Below are 24,301 nucleotides of genomic sequence, written 5' to 3'. Positions count from 1 at the left end.
CCCAGATGCTAGGGCCTGCGGGGAAGTTGGTTGTGACCTAGGCCTGACCCCGCCCTGACCTGGGCCTGACCTCTGCTGGGACAATTCTGGAGACAGGTCTCCAAGCCCGATTTGGATTCAGCCTTCCTACCTGCTCTTATCCTATTAGGACTCTCCCAAGACCATAATGACCCTGGTTCTAATTTCTGCCATTCTCAGCCGCTAAAACATGTTTAGTATAGCCAGCAATAACGCAGTGGAAGGTTCCAACACACTGAAGAAAAAAGGCAGCGAGTCTAATCACAGAAAATAGGAGACGATATGAAAAAGGTAATTTAGCCGGGGCAGTAGCTCAGTAGTAGTAGCCCGAACTTCCCCCTGCACCCGTACATATAGAGAAGGTTAATTCATGGAAGAAGGGAGAATAAAAAGATCCTCACATAGGGAAAATGTAACTAACTGTTAGGTAAACAAAATACGAAAAGTATCATTTCTAGCAATCAAATGGCTAATGGAATGGGACTTAGGGTTTCCTAGCCATGCATTAATTTTTCTTCACAGTGGTGGCAAGCATCTGAATGAAGTTGACAACCAGGAATAGCCATTACCAGTACATTTTAGGAAAGATTCTTGCTATTAAGATGCTTTTCCTGTTATTATTAAATATTATGAGACAATCAGTAGGTATTAGTCCACCCTTTTAAGCAGATTTCTGCAGATCAACGAAGATGTGCTGTCTTGTAGTGATGCTACATACAGACGGTTTCTTAATTCTATTTATTTATGTATTTATTTTTACACTCCAAATTTTATTCCCCTCCTGCTCCACCCCCGACTTCCACATCCCATACCTCCCCCCCCAACCCCCCATTCCCCCAGTCTCCACAAGGATGCTCCCACCCCACCCACCCCACCAGACCTCTAAACTTCCTGAGGCCTTCAGTCTCTTGAGGGTTAGGTGCATCTTCTCTGACTGAACCCAGACCCGGGAGTTCCCTGCTGTATATGTGTTGGGGGCCTCATCTCAGCTGGTGTATGCTGCCTGGTGATCCGGTGTCTGAGAGACCTCAGGGGTCCGGGTTAATTGAGATTGCTGGTCCTCCTACAGGGGGTGCCCTCCTCCTCAGCTCCCTCGAGCTATTCCTTAATTCAACCAGAGGGGTCAGCAGCTTCTGTTCACTGATTGGGTACACATATCTGCATCTGACTCTTTCAGCTGCTTGTAGGGTCCTTTTTAGGGCAGTCATGGTAGGTCCCATTTTGTGAATGCCCCTTAGCCTCAGTAATGGTGTCAGGTCTTCGGGCCTCCCCTTGAGCTGGATCCCACTTTGGGCCTGTTGCTGGACCTTCTTTTCCTCAGGCTCTTCTCCATTTCCATCCCTGCGTTTCTTTCAGACAGGAAGAATTATGGGTCAGAGCTTTGACTGTGAGATAGCAGTCCCATCCCTCACTTGATGCCCTGTCTTTCTGCTAGAGGTGAACTCAGTAAGTTCCCTCTCCCCACTGTAGGGCCTTTCATCTAGCCCCCACCAACCTTTGAGTCCTGAGGGCCTCTCACTTCCCAGGTCTCTGGTACATTCTAGAGCGTCCTCCCAACCTCCTTCCTCCCGAGGTCACCTGTTTCCATTCTTTCTGCTGGCCCTCAGGGCTTCCCCCAACCCAATTCCAGATCATGTTCCCCTCTCCCCCCACACCCATCCCCTTTCCCTCTCTTGCCCATCCCTCCCTCCCCCCTTGTGGTTGCTTTCTTCTCCCTCCCAAGTGGGACTGAGGTACCCTCACTCGGCCCCTTCAGCTTGTTGACCTTTTTGAGTTCTGTGGACTGTATTTTTGGTATTCTGTACTATTTTTTTTCTAATATCCACTTATTACTGAGAAAATACCATGCAGATCCTATAAGAATCCTAATATTATACTAGTAATTATTAATCCCTTTATAAGACTGCTATTAAAGTTCTGATATGAAAACTGCAATGAGTACTGTCACGAGTTAATTCTGAAAAAGAAAGCAGGCATTTACAACTTAGAACACATTCCAAGAAGTTATAAAACAATTAACTAAAGGTCATAAAAGGGAACTAACAATTTATTATAGGTGCAAGGAGAGAAGATAAAATATTGACTGGGTGTGTCTATACAAAACTTCAGTGTCAACTTAGATACAAAAATTATAATTTTTAACTCTCCATGAGCATGTGGAGCCAGTAACAATTAATGTTTAGCCAGACAATTATTCTTAATGAAAATACATGTAAACAGCTCTGTTGTAAACTTCGTATTCAATTTATGATTTGAATTTATGTTTGAACTTTTTAGAGAACTTTTGTAAAACAAAGTGGGGGGAATACTTGGAAAAAAACATGAGATCTATTACCCTAAGAAAGGTACCAAAGACTAGGAACAATTTGCAGGGCATATTACATAAGAGCAGGAGAGAACAAGATTAGGAGGAAAAGGGACAGCTGCGTAGTGTAAATAAAAAATTAAAGGGGGAAAATACACAGAATGCAGAGGGAAAAATGGACAAAGAAGTTACAGAGAGCAGAACGAGCAGGCAGGCTTTTCCTAGCCCTGGGATGAAACAGGTCAGCAAGGCAGGATTAGTCTTACTGAAGAGGACAAAGTTTTCTTTCTTACAAACTTGGGTTTAATTCATTTAGCAATAAAAGGGTAAAAACTTTTTCTTTATATAATAAAGATTGGAGCTCATTTTTCAACCAGAATGAATGAATTCTTTCTGCATTGGTGCTTGGGCTTTTGCTTCATATGCATATGTAAGTATGTGTGTGTGTAAGTATGTAATTATGAGGTAAGTATGTAGCTGAGCCCAAATGGCTTAGCTGTATTTGTATTATCGTATGATTATGCATGCACAAATTTGTATATGAATGTATGTGAGTTTATGCATATTTGCTTGTGTAAAAGTTTTCCCTTCTGCAAAGGAGTGTGACTCTCTTCTCCTGGTTCGATAAAAGTTTATTGCTCCAAACCTTTGCCCACATGGCTTCTGGGCAAGAGAAAAAAAAGTCGTAGTCCTTTACTTAATTCCCCTGCTGTTAGGCTACAGGTGTTAATTGCCCAAGCCAGCAGGTTTTTAACCTCTGAATAAGCAAGAAAGTTATTGGGATTTTGTAGACACCAGTAGCATTCAGGATGCAATGTAGAGATTTTAAAGGCCATAGACCATTGGTCTTTAAAGCTACCCTTACATCCAACTAAGTGTCTTGCTTCAGCCCATTCCAAGTTGAGCAGGCTCCCAGCAGTGTAGCCCTTTTCTGCTTCATCCAGTGTACATGTGTCTGTGTGTATACCTGACTTTTCTTTTTTCTTTTTTCTCTGTCTCATGAAGAGTTAAGGAACTCTAAGCCTCTGGCCTGGCCAGTGAGAAACCTTAGTCAAAGAGAAAAGAGCCCAAGTAAATAAATTTCTTTTCTTACCTCCTGCTGCTATTTGCAGGAGTTAATTGCCAGAAACCAACAGCTTTTGGCCACAGAGTAGAAAGGGTTAAATTGCCAAAAAGTCATCAGTTTTTGGCCCCTGCTGATGCCACACTCACTGCCTTCCTCAGATAGCTGAATCCCAAGGTGGACCTCAGCACCTTTCCTTCCCAACTAGATTTAGTTCATGGTGTTTTATCCCAGCAATAGTAACCTTAAGATACAGGGCCTGCTAGATAATAGACTCACGGGGCTGGGGATTTAGCTCAGCGGTAGAGCGCTTACCTAGGAAGCGAAAGGCCCTGGGTTCGGTCCCCAGCTCCGAAAAAAAAGAAAAAAAAAAAAAAAAAGATAATAGACTCACCATTCCAGGGTAACTAAATATATTGCTATATTATTAGGCATTGCTGGGCACCCTTCTGTTACTACTGTATATAAACTTCTAAGTAGTAAGTCCTGCTAGGCACCCTACACTCAGGACAACACCCATACTGCTAGATGTCAGGATATCTTAGATACTCATCTACAGTACTGAAACTCCACATACACTGATTTCTAGCAGTGATTGTGTGGTATCCAGCAGGATCTGATATCTAACAGTTTGAAACCCTGAAGAACAGTGGTGATAGTGATGGTGTGTGTGTGTGTGTGTGTGTGTGTGTGTGTGTGTGTGTGTGCGCGCGTGCTATATGTGATGTAGCATTATAAAGGTACCCAGCATGGACTGAAAAATAGCAGTATACACTGGGTAGCCACAGAGAACATGTCTATCCGGGTTTCATAATTGATATCATTAAGGAAAAGGGGAGGAACCCAGTCCAATCTAATTTCTAGTAGTGTATGGGGGCTGCTCGTCAATTGTTCAGTGGGGTCTGATACCTACCTGTATATGTGGAGCAAGAGGAAGTGTTGACCAGCAGGTCCTGATACATTTGAGTTAGCGTTGGGTAGAGTGTCCAAATTCAGCAGGACTGTCTTGGGTGGTGCCAGGGACCCCAGTGTTTGAGACAGCCACAAGATGGCAGTGTTACCTTGAAGTGTATACCTGTTGGGAGCTAGTGTAAAGGAGACAGTCTAGGCAAATCTGCCCCAGATGTGAGGGCATCCAGCATGGTTTGAAATCCTGAAGGACAATGGTGATGGGGTGTGTGTGTGTGTGTGTGTGTGTGTGTGTGTGTGTGTGTGTGTGTGTGTGTGTGTGTGTCTAGTAAACCCTGTTACTGGATGGATGGAGAAAAGATCCAGTTGATATTTAAATGTAATTAGGGCTAAAGGGCAGTGTCCAATAAGATATGGATTCCTACACTTTTGGGGGGTCAAGGTGGGATGGAATAGTGCAGGACCTTGTACCTTCCATCGTATATGGATATGAATAGGTATGAAGGTATTCAGCAGGGACTGATAATATTGGGCAGCAGCAAGGGTTGTGGTTAGCATGTCCTGTTTAGAACTTTATACGGGATGGGAGCAGGGTCTCCATTTGGTCCTGATACATGGTGCTTTATGTGTTTCTGTAGCTAGGAGTGATCATGTCCAGCAGAATATACCTAGAAGTTAATATGTGTTGGCATCTGTGTTATTTAGTAGAACTTGATAAATATAGTATATGTGAGAGGCTGCAAACGGGACTGTCCAGCAGGATCTGGTATGTAACATTATATGTTGGTTGGGGGTGTTGGGGATGATGTCTAACAAGTACATATGCCCAGAAGTTTATGTGGAGTCATAAAGCTGGGGACTCGGTATATCCAGCAAGATCTGCTACATTAAAATGTGGGGTTGGGTAACAGTTGTGCTGCCATCCAGGCCTGCCAGTAAGGGAATGCAGCAAGACCGGTTACCTTGCAATATATTTGAGGGCATTAGTGGGTGGGGGTGTGTAGTGTTTAGCCTGATACCTAACCATGCATGTGAGGCTTTGGCATCAAGGTTACCAAAACCTGATATTTAGCTATGTATATACTAGACTGACCTGAGGCCATGGTCCAGTTAGTCCTGATATCTAGGATGTGTATTGAGGCAATTAGGGGTGGTGTGCAGCATGGCCTGAAATCTAGCAGTTTATGTCAGGCTGTGATAGGGGTGGGACTGCATAACCAAAGCAGCCTGATACTAGCACTTTATTTGGAGATAGGGAAAGTTTTAGCAATATATGGGTTGGGGCAGGGGGTGTTAAGTAGGGCCTGAAATCTAGTAGTTCATGTGGGGTGGAGGGATAATAGGACCTAATAGTGTTTGGGGAAAGCAACAGGGAAGGTGTCCAGAAGCGCATGATTCTTATCAGTACAGCAAGTCGTAGCAAGGTGCTGTCTGGCATAATCTGATATCTAGAATTTTATTTGGAATGGAAATTCAAAGGAGCCTAACACTTGGCAGTGCATGTACCATCTGATATTTATACTCTTACATGTGGCAGCAATGGGGGGATGTTTAGTGGAGCTTGATAAATTACAGTGTATCTTGGATGTCAAGCTCTCACTGCACATAAAATGTGGGACGAAATGGAGGTATCAAGATTGGACTGATTTGTACTAGTGTGTACATATCCAAAAGAGGATGGAGTCTCCAGCAGGACTTGCGAATTATTATTGTATAAGGGTTGATTGTAGAGGTAATGTCTAGTAGGTTCTGAGAGCTACTGTGTGGGGGACAACAGCCTAGGAGGCTGGATAGAAGGCCAGGTACTTTAGAAGCAAAGGAGTGGCAGGAGCATGCCCAGCATGTCCCTACAACTAGAAGTATGTGTGGAATGGTATAGCAGGGAAGAAGGGAACTTGTGTCCAACAGAGCCAGATTCTTAGTACTTTGTGTGGAGAAGGGGGAGGGGTCTAGCACAATCATTCTCAGCCTTCCTGATGAGACCCTTTAATGTAGTTTCTCTAAGAATGCAAGTCGGGTGGTTGTGGTCTGAAACCCTAAGAGTGTATGGCTGGAAGATGCTGGTTGAAGGTCCAGCAAGGCTGGGTTTCTAGAAGTGTATATATGATGGGTGGTCAGATACAATCAGGGCCTAATTTCTAATAGTATTGTGATTCTAACTGGAAGTCTAACAAGGCTTGATACCTAAGAGTATAGAGAGTCTGCTGTGTGGTAGGGAGTTACATGGCCTAATCCCTAGGAGTGTGAGTTGGGTGGTGGTAACCCAGCCACGTAAGGTGTTAGGTATTAAGCCAAGTGATACACTTCCTCCTGACACCAAGGTAACCTACTTGCCACTTCCATATATAAGCTTCTACATTATTAGGCCCTGATGGACACCCCAATTCTTGCCATCTCACACTGTATCTATTGGGACTTGCTTGAACACCACTCCATCCTTCTGCCGTGGAAACCCTGCATACTCTGACCCTAGCATGGCCTGATACTTAGCAATGTATGATGGTTGTCAGAAACAGTAGTGGGATATACTGTAGAGTATGTTATGTAGTATTGTATGTGAGTATTATCTAGTTGGGCCTGATACCCAAACATTTATGAGATGGTGACAGGAAGGTATTTGGCGTGGACTTTAAACTGTCAGTGTATGTTGGTCAGCAACAGGTATGACTACTATGACCTGATACTTAACACTATGTGGACAGACGGACTATATCCAACTGACACCCAGGAATATGTGAAGTGATGGTAGGGTTGGGGGTACCCAGCAGGACCTGATAGAAAGCATTCTTTGTGGGATTTTGGTGCAGGGGAGTAGCATCCAGCAGTGCAGGTGGTGAGCTGTGGAGAATGTTCCACAAACTCTGATGAATAGCAGAGTACACTTCGCAGCAATGGGGGTGAGGTTGTCTAGTAAGGCCTGACACTTAGCACTTTATGTGGGACAGTATTGGGAGGGGGTCCTTTTGGACTTGAAACAGTACTTGTACATGGAGCTTCAGAGGGTTTCTGGGTAACCAGCAGAGCCCGATTCCTAGCAGTATATTTGAGCTGTAATGGTAGTGGTGACCAAGAGGACCTTACAGTGTATGTGATGATGTGGCCGATAGATTCAGACACTTCTGAACCTAGTGTATGTGGCTTTGGGTCTGATATCCCAAATGTATGTGGTCAGCTACAGTGGTGAGCTGCCCAGTTAAGGCTTAATACTTATATATTTCTATGGGATGCCAAAGGAGGAGTATCCACATAGAATGAAAATCAGCAGTGTATGTGTGCCAGTGATAGTGGAAAGTGTGTCCAGAACATACAACTTTTTTTTACTTTATTTTTTAATGCTTTTTTTTTCTCCATCTTTATTAACTTGAGTATTTCTTATTTACATTTCGATTGTTATTCCCTTTCCCGGTTTCCAGGCCAACATCCCCCTCCCCCTCTATATGGGCTTCCCCTCCCCATCCTCCCCCCATTACCGCCCTCCCCGCAACAATCATGTTCACTGGGGGTTCACTCTTGGCAGGACCAAGGGCTTCCCCTTCCACTGGTGCCCTTATTAGGCTATTCATTGCCACCTATGAGGTTGGAGCTCAGGGTCAGTCCATGTATAGTCTTTGGGTAGTGGCTTAGTCCCTGGAAGCTCTGGTTGGTTGGCATTGTTGTTCATATGGGGTCTCGAGCCCCTTCAAGCTCTTCCAGTCCTTTCTCTGATTCCTTCAACGGGGGTCCCGTTCTCAGTTCAGTGGTTTGCTGCTGGCATTCGCCTATGTATTTGCTGTATTCTGGCTGTGTCTCTCAGGAGAGATCTACATCTGGTTCCTGTCTGCCTGCACTTCTTTGCTTCATCCATCTTGTGTAATTGGGTGGCTGTATATGTATGGGCCACATGGGGGGCAGGCTCTGAATGGGCGTTTCTTCAGCCTCTGTTCCAAACTTTGCCTCCCTATTCCCTCCCAAGGGTATTCTTGTTCCCCTTTTAGGTATCAGCCCTTGTAGGGCACCTCCCACTCCACATATACTTGAGATATCAATCTCTGCTGGACACCATCTTTTGGAGACAGAAGTTTCTAGGTATCAGGCTCAGTTGCCTGCTAGTGCACAACCCATACGTGTTAGCTAACAGGCCCTGATGGACTCCTGCTGTCCAGTACCGCAGAAAATCCCATCATCTTGGAGATACTAGATAATGGCTATGAGATGACAACCAACAACAGCAGCAGCAGAGAAGTGGAGCTACCTAGAGCTTAGAAGACAAGCTGTGTGCTGCAGAGGGTGGAGGTGAAGTGACCCAAGCCCCTTGGAGGAGCCCAGAAGACCGTAAGTGAATCCCAGACATTTGGACATTGTGTTATTTATGTATTTGGAGTTTGGTTTTGCTTTGATTTGACTGTGCTCTTCCTTCCTGAAGTAAAAAAATAATTTATTTTTGATTTTACAGAAGCCTGCAGTTGAGAGCTTTTGAGTTTTAAAAGACTTTGGATTTTAAGAAGTTGGGTGTTTTAGAGACTGAACTTTTAGTGCTTAAATTTGTAAGGTTTTAAAGTTATTTATATTTTTAATGTGATATCTTGGGGATAAATGAGAAAGGAAAAGGGGTTTAATGATAATAGTAATGTATTTTTATATCAGTTTGACAAGAGGCCAACTGTACTAGGTGGTTTTGTGTCAACTTGACACAGGCTAAAGTCATCTGAGAGAAGGGAGCCTCAAATGAGAAAATGCCTCCATAAGATGGAACTGTAGGCAAGCCTGTAGTGTGCTTTCTCTGAATTAGTGATTGATGGGGAAGGGCCAAATCCATTGTAGTTGGTGCCATCCCTGGGCTGGTTCATGGGTTCTGCAAGAAAGCCGGCTGAGCAAGCCATGAGGAGTCAGTGAGGAGCACCCCTCCATGGCTTCAGCATCAAATCCTACCTCTAGGTTCCTGCCTAGTTTGAATTGCTGTCCTGACTTCCTTCAATAAAAATTAAGAAAAAAAAATTAAAAAAAGTGATGTAGAACTGTAAGCCAAATAAATTCTTTCCTCCCTAACTTGCTTTGTGGTCATGGTGTTTCATTGTAGCAATAGAAATTCTGACTAAGTATCCAGCATCCAGCAGGGCCTGGCATGTAGCAGTGTATCTGTTATAATGGCCTTGGATAGAAGTCTTCAGAAGGCCTTAACATATAGAAGTTTATATATGGGTTGGAGAGTGTCTAGCAGGCCATAAAAAAATGGATACAGTGCAAACAGTAGGGGTGTGTGAGTGTAGATTCGTGCAAATGAGTATAGCCAGAAGGTGTCACATTTCCTGAAGCTGGAGTTGCAGTGGCTGTGATTCTCCCAATGTGAATGCTGGATGCTGGCAATCGAACTCTTTCGTCATCAAGAGCAGCAATTGTTTTCTCAAAATTCTGGTTTTTGTTTTTGTTTTGCTTTTGTACCATCTACCTTTGTTTTGTTCTTAGATACTAGGAACAAGAAATAAAGAGATATTTCTACACCCATAGCAGCATTGTTCAAGTTTCTATAAATATGACTTATATTTGATGAGCGATTTTCAAAAAACTTAGAACCATTTTTTAAAACCATTTTTTAATTAGCTGAAGGATTGATTACTAACTCAGTTATGTTGATAGCAATCCCCCCACAAAGAGCCCAAAAGAGCAATGACAGAAATTGTTTTTAAGCCATACAAGTATCCACTGAAAATTTATTAAGCATTAGGAAGCTTAACCTAAAAACCAACAGCATAGTAAAAAGATATGTTATATCTGTTCACGGCAGAACAGGCTTCAAAATATATTTTCCTTTAAATGTATTCAGTCAGTACATGATCCCTTATAAAAGTTGTATATATTTTTTCTGTCAATACCTTCATTATTTATAAATACAAGATTTACACAGCACCCCCATCAAAAAAAATTAAAATCCTTACAAATATCTACATGTTTTCATACCTATAAAACTTTCAAAGGAGTACTTTGTTGAAGATAGACCCAAGTTAGTGGTCCATTTACTGTGCAGCAAAATATAAAATCTGTAGTTTTCTTTGTCCATAAAACATCTCAAAAATTAGCAAGACACTTATCATGAAACTGAGCTTCATTAACCCTCATATTTTAGAAAGGAATCTGATGTGTGCATTCCTATGGGATTCAGAAAGACATACCAAGATACAGATTAGTCAAAAACAAACACATCCTACACAACGCTCTACATTAACAGTTAAGGCAGGAGTATGGTGAAGGAAACAGAAGTAGGACAAGGAGACATGGGAAAGAGCATACAGTACATGAGTATGAACTTAGAAATAAACTCCATTGCTATTTCTCACCCTCTCCTCTATTAGAAATATTTAAATTTTTAAAACAAAGTAATAAAAAACTTTTCTTGAAGTCTACTCTGATTTCTTTGTTGCCACTGGAAAGCTTCCTGGTTGGTTGTTTTGCCTTGAGATGGGATCTTAGTTTGTTGCCAAGGCCAACCTCAATCAGGACACAAAGTCCAGAATCTGAGCCGCTTGTTCTATGTAATTTGAATTTTCTAAGAAAATTTTTCTTTATCTGATAAAGGTGATCATTGATCAATATTAATAATGTTCATTTTTGAGAAGCTTAAGAAGTAGAGAAAACAAAAGGAAAGCAAAACTAGGTTTTCATCTGACCTCTAGACAAAGTCAGAAGATCCCTGATACCAAGTGATTCTTATCACCTCATCAACATCTCCGGACTAAGAGGGAATGAGTACAGAAAGACAATGAACGGGAGCAGTTTACACCATTGTCCAAATCTTCTACCAAAAAGGACATAGAAAAATTGCTGTCACTCTTATTCTAGTTACTGAAGGGAAAGACCACCTTTCCTACCACAGACATGATTTTTCTATTAAAATTTTAAAGTCTAGATTCTAGATAACCTTGAAGAATTTTCAATCTTTCCTAGAATATATAAAAAGAAAAAAAGAATGAGAGTAAAAGAACAGAGAGAGACAGAGTGAAGGGCAGAGGCATGAGAAGAGTAACTTATTAAACTTGGCCCAAAGGATGCTACTAGCATCGCCCCTCCAGCACCATGAAGTCTCCATGTGGTGCAGCTTCCTCTACGGCTCTCAGAGACGGCATCTGTAGAATCATCATCACTACTGGGTTATAGCTCAGTGCACTGATTTCCAGGTTCTTCAAAGGAAAGCTCCCAGATGTTGCTATCTTGCAATAATGGCTCAATGTCCTCATCACTGCCCCGTTCAGGGGGCGTGCTTAGGCTGCCACTGATGCTGTTGTTATGTTTCTGAACTCCACCGGTTTTGCGGTATTCAGGGATGAATAAGGCAACCAAAAATGACATGAGAACTATACATGCTCCAAATAAAAATGGCGGGCCGGGGATGAAAGCTCCCTGGTGGATAAAAAACAAATGAAGAGAGTAAGGTTTTTTGTTTTGTTTTAAGACAGACTTGTTCTATATAGAGTGGCCTTAACATCACAACCCTTCTGCCAGTGTCTCCCAAATGCTAGGACTAGAGGCATGCGTCCCCATACCCAGCTCTTTTCTTAAACTCTAAACTAGTTTTGAATGATTTTTTAAAAAGCCACTATATGTTAATGGTTTTCTCATAAGCCTGTATATTTCATTAACCAAGGCAAATTCTAATACATTTTGGTGTTTGGAAAATAATACAAAGTAACTAATCCTTATTTTAATACCATTTCTAATTAATAGAACCTAAGCAATAAATGTTCAAAAGCAATAGTTTTCTTTCTATAATCTCATCTTATGACCTCAGATCATGCATTTCCACATATGAACATAATAATTTCAGACTTGTACAGAACTCTGTTAACTGTTTCTCTTTTTAAAAATGAAAGCACATTAGTTCAATTTTGATCAAGTTTTTTATTTTATTTTATTGTTTGTTTGTTTATTTGTTTATTTATTTTTAAAGACAGTGTTTCCTGTATCCCAGGCAGGCGTCATACTTATGTAACCAAGAATACAAGAAATGACCCACCCTGAACTTAAAATCCCTGGCCTTTACCTTCTGAGTGCTAGAATTACAAGCATGCACATCACACTTTTGAGTTTTGTACATTTTAGGCTACCAACTGAGCTACATTCCAAATCCCATAAGTTAAGAGTTTTAGGTCACTTCATTTTAGATTGAATTTAGCCAGATGATAGTTTATTATTCACAGTGGCTATGTAGGTGAAAAGAGAATATAAAGTACAGATACATATTTTCCATAAATGACAATCCCTGTTATGAATACTTTCTGATTCCAAGTAATAAACATAGACTTTACTAATGTCAAATACAATGATAATAAACAAGTAGAAATTTAAAGCTAAGAGATTATGCTATAGTCAAACACAACCAGAATACAGATCACCAAATTACCTGTAGGGGATCATTATCAGAATCCAACTTTGGGCCCAACTCATTCAGTTCAACATGGAACAGGTAGAATATGAAGCCATACAGGGCTGGCCCTAGGCCATTGCACAGTCCTCGTATTCCAGTTATAATCCCCTGGGCAACCCCTAAACCACAGCAATGAGAAGGAAGTCAGTCTTCTTAGAAAAGTGCTTCACCATAGCTCCATCATATTACGACACACATACCTGACTGGACCAAGTTATCATAGCTTAGGCTAATTATCTTATCGCATCTATTACAGTCATTAGCGTTCATCATGATATTGTCATTCATTATACAAATGTTTTCTTGGATATACTATATCTATTGAATAGGTTTACAAGGAGAAAAAAATGAACTCAGTTTCTGAATCCTTTTGGAGTAGGATCTACCATTTAATGGAAAATAATAAAATATAAAATTATCATTTCTTTTATGAGGTAATTTCATTTTTTTCTATGGATTAAGACTTCCTTGTCTCATTTAATTGTTCATGTACAATAAAAAATATGTCCTCTCCTCAGACAATTTTGGCTACAAGTGAATACAAACGGGCTCCTCCTGCCCCCAGATTGTCATCTGCAATCTTCCATCTCATGGAGACCTCCACTCAAAAATTCTAGAACCAATTTCTAGATATCTCTACTTCCTAGTATGGTAAGCAAAACATTAATATGAATATGGATGAATATGAAATGGATATTTCTGTAAGTCAAAACCAGTCAGGCTTAATAGTATTCACTCTCAGCTGAGTTACTACAGTTAATGGTGACACGCAAAGGCTGTCACTTAAAGTCCATAAGTGTAAGGATGGATATCAGCAAACTCATTATAAGGAAAACAGGTGTAATGATAATGAATAAACTCTTAAATTTTAATTTTGGTTGAAAAATTTAAAAGTCCTCCAAGAGTTTAAAATTTTTCCTTTTAGGGACAGAGGTGTAACTTAGTATATTCTAGGCACTGAGTTTGATACTGGCATGAAACAAAATCAAGCCACTATGTACATATGTGTTATTTTATACCTATACACACACAACATTTTATAAATCCTCTAAAATTCTCCATTCTCCTGTAACACAAATGAATATTACAATGAATATTTACAATGACATAATAAATGAAATAAAATCTCCTACTTCCTGACCATAGTAAGGTGGGCATTAGAAGATGGAGAAAAAGGGTTATTTTAGCATCAGAATTTGCTAAAAAAGGAATCAGGCAAAGGAAGAAGAAGTAAAGTCTATTTTCTACACAACAGTTCTAACATATTTCATCTCTCCTTATATCCAATTACTAACAACAGATTTTTCTTCGTCCTTTCAATGATCCATTTCTTAATTTAAGCTTTTAAGACTCTGAATATTTCAACTTAACTTTAGTGACTAAGTGGATATTCCATTACCATTTTGCTATTAATAGAAATCTGCTGAAATAAGACTATAAAATGGTTAATCCTGATGGCAATCTAGAATCAGAACTGAGACTGGAAATTGATCTTTGCCGTTTCTAACTCCTACTAATATAATAGCCTGACTGGCTGAATCTGGATTGCTAAAATGTGAGTGTGAGCAAGGAGGAAAACAGAACTTCTATACTGACAAAATAAGCAGGCATACTCTGGTGACAGGAGCCACTACTGTCAATTGCTATTGTTCTGGAGAATGCAGGATTCCATACTTCAGGGCAGAGAGGTTCCAGAAGGCACGAAATTAAAGGAGTACAAATCTCACCTTGCTGGTCTGACTCTGCATTCCGAGAGATGAGGGCACTGACTGCTGGGAATGTAATGCTGGACATGGCAGCCACAGTTCCTGCTGCCCACATCATCCTGAAAAGATTAGGGGAAGCTTCATCAGATGCTTTTAGTCAATATGGTCAGTGGTAAGAGTACAAATGCCTTGTAGTTTCTTCATTTCCATTTTATTTATTTTTCCTTCTTTAAAAATGGATTTCCTGGGCAAGGCATGGCTTTCTCAGTAATCCTAGTAATCTAGCATCCAAAAGGTTCAGGCAGAAGTAGCCTGAGTTCAAGGCCAGTCTAGGCTACAAAGTCAGCAAAGTGGCTGGGTATAAAATTAACTCAAATAAATCAGTAGCCTTCCTCTACACAAAAGAGAAACAAGCTGAGAAAGAAATTAGGGAAACGACACCCTTCATAATAGTCCCAAATAATATAAAATACTTCAGTGTGACTTTAACCAAGCAAGTGAAAGATCTTTATGATAAGAACTTCAAGCCTCTGAAGAAAGAAATTGAAGATCTCAGAAGATGGAAAGATCTCCCATGCTCACAGATTGGCAGGATTAATATAGTAAAAATGGCCATTTTTACCAAAAGCGATCTACACATTCAAGGCAATCCCCATCAAAATTCCAAGCAATTCTTCATAGAGTTAGACAGAACAATTTGCAAATTCATCTGGAAAAACAAAAAACCCAGGATAGCTAAAACTATCCTCAACAATAAAAGGACTTCCGGGAGAATCACTATCCCTGAACTCAAGCAGTATTACAGAGCAATAGTGATAAAAACTGCATGGTACTGGTAAAGAGACAGGCAGATAGACCAGTGGAATAGAATTGAAGACCCAGAAATGAACCCACACACCTATGGTCACTTGATTTTTGACAAAGGAGTCAAAACCATCCAATGGAAAAAAGACAGCCTTTTCAACAAATGGTGCTAGTTCAACTGGAGGTCAACATGTAGAAGAATGCAGATGGACTCATTCTTATCATTTTGTACAAAGCTTAAGTTCAAGTAGATCAAGGGCCTCCACATCAAACCAGATACACTAAAACTAATAGAAGAAAAAGTGGGGAAGAATCTTGAACACATGGGCACTGGAGAAAATTTCCTGAACAAAACACCAATGGCTTATGCTCTAAGATCAAGAATCGACAAATGGGATCTCATAAAACTGCAAAGCTACTGTAAGGCAAAGGACACTGTTGTTAGGACAAAACGGCAACCAACAGATTGGGAAAAGATCTTTACCAATCCTACAACTGACTGAAGGCTTATATCCAAAATATACAAAGAATTCAAGAAGTTAGACTGCAGGGAGACAAATAACCCTATTAAAAAATGGGGTTCAAAGCTAAACAAAGAATTCACAGTTGAGGAATGCCGAATGGCTGAGAAGCACCTAAAGAAATGTTCAACATCTTTAGTCATCAGGGAAATGCAAATCAAAACAACCCTGAGATTTCACCTCACACCAGTCAGAATGGCTAAGATCAAAAACTCAGATGACAACAAATGCTGGTGAGGATGTGGAGAAAGAGAACACTCCTCCATTGTTGGTGGGATTGCAGACTGGTACAACCATTCTGGAAATCAGTCTGGAGGTTCCTCAGAAAATTGGACATTGAACTACCTGAGGACCCAGCTATACCTCTCTTGGGCAAATACCCAAAAGATGCCCCAACATATAAAAAAGACACGTGCTCCACTATTTTCATAGCAGCCTTATTTATAATAGCCAGAAGCTGGAAAGAATCCAGATGCCCTTCAACAGAGGAATGGATACAGAAAATGTGGTACATCTACACAATGGAATATTACTCAGCTATCAAAAACAATGACTTCATGAAATTCACAGGCAAATGGATGAAACTGGAAAATATCATCCTGAGTGAGGTAACCCAATCACAGAAAAACACACATGGTATGCACTCATTGATAAGTGGCTATTAGCCCAAATGCACAGAACACATGAAACTCAAGAAGGATGACCAAAATGCGAACGCTTCACTCCTTCTTTAAAAGGGGAACAAGAAAACCCTTGGCAGGGAATAGGGAGGCAAAGTTTTGAACAGAGACTGAAGGGACGGCCATTCAGAGCCTGCCCCACATGTGGCCCATACATATACAGCCACCGAACTAGATAAGATGATGAAGCAAAGAAGTGCAGGCCAACAGGAACTGGATGTAGATCTCTCCTGAGAGACACAGCCAGAATACAGCAAATACATAGGCGAATGCCAGCAGCAAACCACTGAACTAAGAATGGGACCCCCGTTGAAGGAATCAGAGAAAGGACTGGAAGAGCTTGAAGGGGCTCCAGACCCCATATGAACAACAATGCCAACCAACCAGAGCTTCCAGGGACTAAGCCACTACCCAAAGACTATACATGGACTGACCCTGGGCTCCAACCTCATAGGTAGCAATGAATATCCTAGTAAGAGCACCAGTGGAAGGGGAAGCCCTTGGTCCCTGGAAACTGGGAAAGGGAATAACACTCGAAATGTAAATAAGAAATACCCAAGTTCAAACAAGAATCTATACTTTTCAAACTGATCACAGATTACCCCACTGACACTTTCAAGTGTAGGCTCAATAAAGTTTTTAAAAGCATGTCTGGGTTTGCTTTTTTTATTTATTTGTTTTAAATAAGCACTACATCTCTATCCACCCACCTCACATATACTCCCCACCGACTTCCTGTCTTTCACAACTACTCTTGGGCTATGTTGTTTGTCAGCCTCAATACCAATGTCTGCTCCTATATGAACAGACAAAGACTGTTTGCTTCAGATCTTAGTCCTTTCTTCAGTTGGGGGAAAAATGTTTATGGGTGAGTCATAACCATGTATGACAATTAAGGTCTAAGGCTCTTATAATCCACTAAGCTGTTTGAGGATAGTGAGTTCCACTGAGTTCCTTGGGGATAGTCTTTATTGAAAATGAAAAAAATCTCATTATCATAAAGTCTTTTTAACACTTAAAGAGTTTTGACTAGCTATATAATGAACCAGAGTTCACAGGACCCCCCACCCCCTACCAGAAAAAAAAAAAAGAAAGAAAAGAAGGAGGAGGAGGAAGAGGAAGAGGAGGAAGAAGAAGAGTAGAAGGAAGAAGAGCAGCCAAGTTAATCTTAGGCAAAATGTAATACAGAACAAGTGGTTCAAATGAAATTCAGCATTTCATATATCTTCTTCCCAACTAATCTCTAATCAATAAAACATTTCTAATAGTTCTACTTATGAATGCAAAGTAAGAATCAATTCATGTCTAAAATGGAGACTGAGATTCTGCAGTTTCTGACAATCAGGTATGTAAGGACACTTGCCATACAAAAAGACGGAACTCAGGATTCTTTCTGTTCCTTTTTATTAATAGGCCTTAATTTGATCATTCTTCCCATTTACAGGAAGCTAAAATATGAATACTTAAAGCTAATGGGGTTGGGGATTTAGCTCAGTGGTAGAGCGCTTGCCTAGCAAGCGCAAGGCCCTGAGTTCGGTCCCCAGCTCCGAAAAAAAGTAAAAAAAACAAAAACAAAAACAAAAAAAAAAAAACTAACAGGATACTCAGGTGACTTTGGAGAAGAGTTGATCACTGATTTATTTTATGATAGTTATATTACTCAGTTAAGTATACCAGCAAAGCATGCTGTAATCAGTTGTTATTCAGTGTCTTTTTGCTTTGATTAAATATCATATCCTGAAACTGTATCAATATGTTTAAGAAGTAGAAGTACAGAGGATAAGACTTCAGTGCTCAGTTTTATCTGACATTTCTATCACACCTCCTTCCCACAAGGCTTAGGGATCATCTAAAAAGAGGGGAGGGGAAACATTTTAAGGGTGAGAGGTAGTGCAGTAAAACAGTATTTGCCAGACATGACAGCACTGTTGCACACATGAACTCACAGCAAGACCTGCACAAGACTGGGCCAGCCAAAATACCAGCATGGATGGAGGAGGAGCTTATGAAGTCTCACCCAATCAGAAGAGCTAACTGACAACTGATAGCTTCTGGGGAAAGGGGATTAGGAATGTCAACTTTCTTTAAAGATGCAGCCCCCGAGAAGCTACTCGTGTTCTAGTAAAGGTCCTAATACTCTGCGCATAGAAATAGTACCAAGTGGACATAGTGTGTTTAAAAACAAAAGATCACATAAAGTAAGGGGAAAGTGGTAATGGGCATAGAGGAAAAATTAGAAATATATCTAATCAAAACATATATACATATAAGATATTCTCAAAGAGTTAAAAGAGAAAGTGGACACAAAGCCAGATATGGTGGCTCTGACCTATAATACCAGCATTCAGGAGGCCTAGGCAGCACTGCTACAAGTTTGAGAACAGCCTGGGCTACAATGCATGACTGAACAAACCACTCACCCCCAAAAAGAGAGAAGAGGGGAGAGCAAAAGAGGGACAGAAGGAAAACAGAAGAGAGAAAGAGATCATGAGCTCATGAGAACTTTATTAGAGGAGTGGTAGATGACAACACACTTAATAAGCAATGACTTCAGATTTAGTAAAAATCTTTATAAGTTATATCAAATCATCTACTTCCACTCTTGCCCATACATGGGTGGAACGCTGAATGAATCAAACTAATGAAATAACCCTTCTTTCAACATGCTCCTTTAAGGCTCATCATATCTTTTAATTCGGTCTTTTTGTTTGTTTTAATAATATGTAAATTAGGGGAGGCTTACCAGGCCTGAGCTCCAAAACCATACCAGGCAAGCTGGAGTATCTGGAAACCCAAGCCAAGGAGGACAGTATTCTTGTTCCCTAGAGATCTCATCAATTTGCTAAGGAAGACTGTCTGCAAAGGAAAGAAGACAACTCTGAGAAGCCATATGAGCACATGAGAATTTGATCACAAACTCAAATTCAGAGCAAAAGCTCTTTTAGTGAAGTCCACTCACTGATCACCAAGGGCCTTTAAGGGAACACTGACTGTCTAAGATCCCTAAGGCCAGGCAGTAGTGATAACTCTTTGGAAATAAGAGTTTCAAGAGCTCCAGTGCTGACCAGGTTTGACGCTTTGGACCTCCTTCCAGAGAAGCTATCTAGCTGGCTCTCTTCTAGTACCTCTCAAAAGGTTAAGACAGCTGCACTCCAGTTATCATGGCTGATAGAACTACACCTTAGTCTTCCTTGAAGAATGTCAACAAGCACTTAATGTTCAGCAAAATCCCACACCTGTAAATGTTCAGGATTTATACTGTTAACTCACAGTTAGCAATTTCCCAAAATTAAGAATGATGTGAGCTTTAATAAATATATATTCTGTTAAATACAGCCTGTAGGGACAGTATGAAAAGAAAGATAAAGATACCTAAGGACAAACAGCTAAGGTTAATGTAAAAAACAAAAATCACAATAAACTTGGACGTTTAGCATAATTAGAATTTGCTGATACAGGCAAAACAAAAACAGCAAGGAACACCTTTGCTATCATGCATCCCCAAGAGCCTTGGCATTCTCTCATTGGGCAGGATAAGTTAGTTTCCCAGCCTTCTCATTTCCTCTGCAGAGAGTTAATCACAGAAGAATATGAAGCTTAGCCTAGATGCCATTTCAAGGGAAAGAGGCTCTAGGAAAACCAAAAAAGCTGCAGTGAATGCTCCTGAAAGAAATGGGGCATACACCTTGCCTTTCTGGATTGATAACTGTAATAAGCTTGGAAAGTGTTTACTGCTATTCACTCAATGCATATATTGTAATATACTGATTTTTATTTGTTTAGTCCTGGAGACAGCAGGATCTGGAAAACATTTATTTCTACCTAATTTTTGTTAGTAAGTAAACACTAAAACACATTCCTCTGGTTAATTTGACAATATCTGGTTATTTTTCCTTTAAATAGTTTTTAAACCTATTTGTTCCATGTGTATAAATGTCGAAGCAAGTTCATGAAGGTCAGAGGACAATCTTCAAGAATCAGTTTTTTCCTTCTACTGTGTAGATTCCAGAGACTAAACTCAGGTCACTGCTTGTGACAAGCATCTTTTGCTGAATCATTTTACCACCCTCTTATTTAGCTCAGTGGTAGAGCGCTTACCTAGCAAGCACAAGGCCCTGGGTTCGGTCCCCAGCTCCGAAAAAAGAAAAAAAAAAAAAAGAAAGAAAAAAAAAAGAAAGTAGGATGACAATCGATCCAGAGCAAATCACAAACAACATTCTAACGAAATTTGTATGAAGTTCTACTGAATCCTGAGCACCTGAATATCCTGTGAATGACCAGTTTTGTGAGCTGGGTCCCTGTTAGCTACCTGAATTAGGTGAAGTTCTCTACATGAGCAAGATGCAGCAGCAGCAGCAAGAGCTAAGCAGTTGAGGTCACAGTGTGGAGAAACTCTTAGAAACTCATATCCTTGCTTTATTGTAGATCTGAGGTTATCAGAATTGAAAAATAAAAAGCTTTGTCATTTTAACCCACATGTAAAAAAATACTCACCTGAGCCAAAATGGACAGAATTCCTACCATGGCTATGAATGCTACAATTTTCACAGATCCAAAACCTATAACCTGTAAAAATAAAAGCGAAATAAAACAAAAAACACTTGTGTAATATAGGTATTAGAGATATAATTAATAAGAAATGATTGTTTTTCCTATTAATACTGATATGAAAAGTAATTGAGGAAAAGTTCACAAAAACCAATAGAAATTAGGGCAGAGACAGAAACTGAAAAAAAAAAAACAACCCTACAATTTATATTTAAATATGACAAAAAAAGGTGGAATTAGTAGGCATGAATTGTGATTGTTTTTAATGTTATTATACCTGATGCTTAGTATTTCCTCTTAATTAGGCTGTCTCAGTTTGGAGACAATGAAAGCACACAAGGCAGAACTGGACTGTCAATGAAGTCAATGGCTCGTGAGTCTGGCTGTATTTTAAAATTATGTGGGCAACAGAGAAAAGGACAGAAGGGGAGGAAAGGGAGAAGCACAACAGGAAGCCAGAATCCACTGAAGACCAATGACATCAGGTTTGAGGTATGGGCCTAGGATGGGTGTGCTCTAAAAGGTTCCCACACACTTCTACTAAGTAAGCAGCTGAGTCTGACTTTGCAATTGAGCTCTAAACTTCCAACTATACCAGTAACTATGAAATAACTATTTTTAAAAGGATATATTACTTTATCTTCTACTGAAATTCTATAAAATATAGGAAGATACATTAAAATAACCTTATAACAAGTATCTTTCTTCCAATCACAATTAGACAATAAAAATTCTAGGGCTTGAAACTTTGGCTTTTCTATTACTACTTAATCATATTTAATACAAAATCTGGAACTGGTGGGGTAGTTCATGTCTATGATTTCAGTGCTTAGGGAGGTTGAGGCAGCCTATCAGCTTTATTCACAAAAACATGGAAGCAACAGTAACCTTATCACAACTATAGACTGAGCACTGTTAATATATATAGGCTCTTAAAATGTACCAAATGAACCACTTTGGCACCAACTGTGTACCTGTGGGGAACAGATATGACAGTTCTGTATCTTCTCTTAATTTGGTTCAATCTCAACCCTATTTTAGAAAAGGGTCTCAGAGTCAGACTTGATGGTGGATGACTTTAATTCCAGCACTTGGGAGGCCAAGATAGTTAGATTACTCTGAGTTTGAGCTTAGTCTAGTCTACACAGTGAATTCTATGTCAACTAAGTATACAGACTCAAAAGTCTCAGAATGTTGTTTCCGATAACTATCTCTGTTAAAGGAACTTTTGCACAGTAGACGTCTTACTATGTTGCCCACACTGTTCTTAAACCCTGATATAAGCAATGCCCCTGCATCGGCAAGAACCTGGGCATGGCCATACACACCTATAGTTCCAGTTACTTATGAGGCCATCACTGAAATCACTGGATCACAAGGTCCCTGCTTTATAAAGTCTCTAGAAACAATGGTTTCCTCAAATTATCTTAGACAAATCCCAATCTTTGATATTCTACATGTTGGAAGACTTCTAGAGACCTACTACTCACCTGTCGGAGATAGAGAAAAAAGCTTGAGTACTGCCCAGCTTCAGGAAGGTATGAGAGAAACACTGTGATGCAGATGAGTAAGACAGTAGAGTCTTTCCCGACTTTCTTTAATGACTGTGAATAAGCAGAAAGCAAAAACACACGTCAATGTTCTTTCGATACTGACCACTATTTTCATGCATCTTCTGTAAGAGATCCTAACCATCCTACAAACAGACCATGAAAAAAAATTTCTACACAACTCTATAAGAAAAATTGATTTTCTCTGGATTTTTAAAGTAACTTAAGTAATTTTAACTGCAGGATTTTCTTTCTTTTTCTGACACAGGGGCTACTCATGTAGCCAAGGCTGGTTTCAAATTCGATATGCAGCCAAGAATGATTTAAGACATTCTGATCTTCCTTTCTGCCTGTTCCATAGTTTTCATTATACATAAATTCACTCTAGTCTTTACAAACTGTTGATATTCAAGTTGCCTGGAACCAGGAAGACAATTAGCATGTTCTAAAACTTTTATTACTGAATGACAAGTATCACAGAGCTTTTAGGTCACCATAATACCCAAAACAACTAACATCTACTAAAACCTTGCTACATAAGATGTTAGACCAGTTAACTTACACATGTTGACTAGAGTCCTTATAGTTGCTCTGAAAAATAAGCCATAGTAGTTCTGTTTTACAGAGAAATTTCTACATGTGACTTGATCACTACAAGGAAAAAAATTTTACTTGCAAGTTTTCTACCCATTCCTGCTTCCTTTCCCCAACTCCCCTCCTACCATTTTACAATATAATACACAAGAGGAACAGGCAAGATTTCCAGGAAGTAATCTGAGCAATCATTTTAGAAAATAATTTCAAGGGATTTGGGAAGATGATTCAGTTGGTAAGTGCCTGCTATGGTAAGCAAAAGAAGTCAAGTTCGATTTTCAGCACTTGCATAAAAAGCTAGGAATTAGGGTGCTTGCCTATAGCCCTAGTACTAGGAAGGCAGAGACAGGAAGATCCTGGAGCCTGTGGCCTACAGAAGCTCACATATTCTGGCTTACAATTGCTCTATAGAAGTAGTGGCAGACACGGGAGTAGAGATATTTATTCCAGTATTATTTCTTGTTAGTATGATATACTTCCTAATATCTCCCTCTTCGACCATCTTCATTCATTCATCTTATTAAATGATAAAAACAACCATGTCCTTAAGGGTAACCTGAATATTTATTTTGTCTCATGATTTACATGGCTTAATTGCTAAGTCTATATATTTCTCAGTCTCTCAAACCCTTACTTAGAAGACATTTTTCTGTTTTTACTGTAAAAGAAATAAATCGACAACTATTGTGAATCCTTGCAGCTGTATATAAAGTCTTTCTTAGAGAAAAGAGATTTATAGGAAGTAAATATTTTCAGGTCTTAATTTACCGCAAAAGGGTCCGCTTGTTTCCAAGAAATCTGAGCTCCCCAGGAAGCAGGTCTAATTTTCTCTGGCAGAGATTCTGGAACTGCCACCAAAATGAAGCAGATGTCCAGGAGAGCCACCACTGTGGCTACCAGCACAACAAGACTGTCTCCATAATTTGAAGAGAGGTATGTTCCAATGGCTGGGCTGCTAACCAGACTGGCTGCAAAGGTGGCTGAGACCTATGGGAAAAGTACAGTCATTTAGGATCCTAACAGAAGCAGCAGTGGAGAGAGCATGCTCTTTCCCAGAGTCCCACACACTGCAGAAACACAGTTGCATAGCTGCAGCTAGCCTCTCATTTTTTGTTTGTCTTTTATTTTTTTAAGATTTATTTTGTGAGTATCCATGCACCATGTACATGCCTGTCACCCACAGAGGTCAGAAGAAGAAATGAAATTAT

General features: G+C 40.0%; 1 protein-coding gene across 1 annotated transcript in view; it reads right to left on the bottom strand.

The window, feature by feature from the left end:
- Window positions 1-9,846: 9,846 nt before the first annotated feature.
- LOC116883317 (hippocampus abundant transcript-like protein 1) overlaps window positions 9,847-24,301 on the bottom strand; it is a 54,551-nt gene continuing 40,096 nt past the window's right edge. The window contains exons 6-12 of the mRNA XM_032884373.1: window positions 23,862-24,080; window positions 22,440-22,553; window positions 20,896-20,967; window positions 19,145-19,257; window positions 14,418-14,515; window positions 12,667-12,809; window positions 9,847-11,666 (exon numbers count right to left, since the gene is read on the bottom strand). Of these exons, the coding sequence (XP_032740264.1) occupies window positions 11,418-11,666; window positions 12,667-12,809; window positions 14,418-14,515; window positions 19,145-19,257; window positions 20,896-20,967; window positions 22,440-22,553; window positions 23,862-24,080 (1,008 nt within the window). The 3' untranslated portion in view covers window positions 9,847-11,417. The remainder of the gene's footprint in view (window positions 11,667-12,666; window positions 12,810-14,417; window positions 14,516-19,144; window positions 19,258-20,895; window positions 20,968-22,439; window positions 22,554-23,861; window positions 24,081-24,301) is intronic.

This window comes from Rattus rattus, chromosome 14, assembly GCF_011064425.1.
Source record: "Rattus rattus isolate New Zealand chromosome 14, Rrattus_CSIRO_v1, whole genome shotgun sequence".
In the NCBI taxonomy this organism is placed as follows: Eukaryota; Metazoa; Chordata; class Mammalia; order Rodentia; family Muridae; genus Rattus; species Rattus rattus.
Note: the sequence above shows the minus strand (reverse complement) of the source record. Positions and strands in the feature narration are given on the sequence as shown.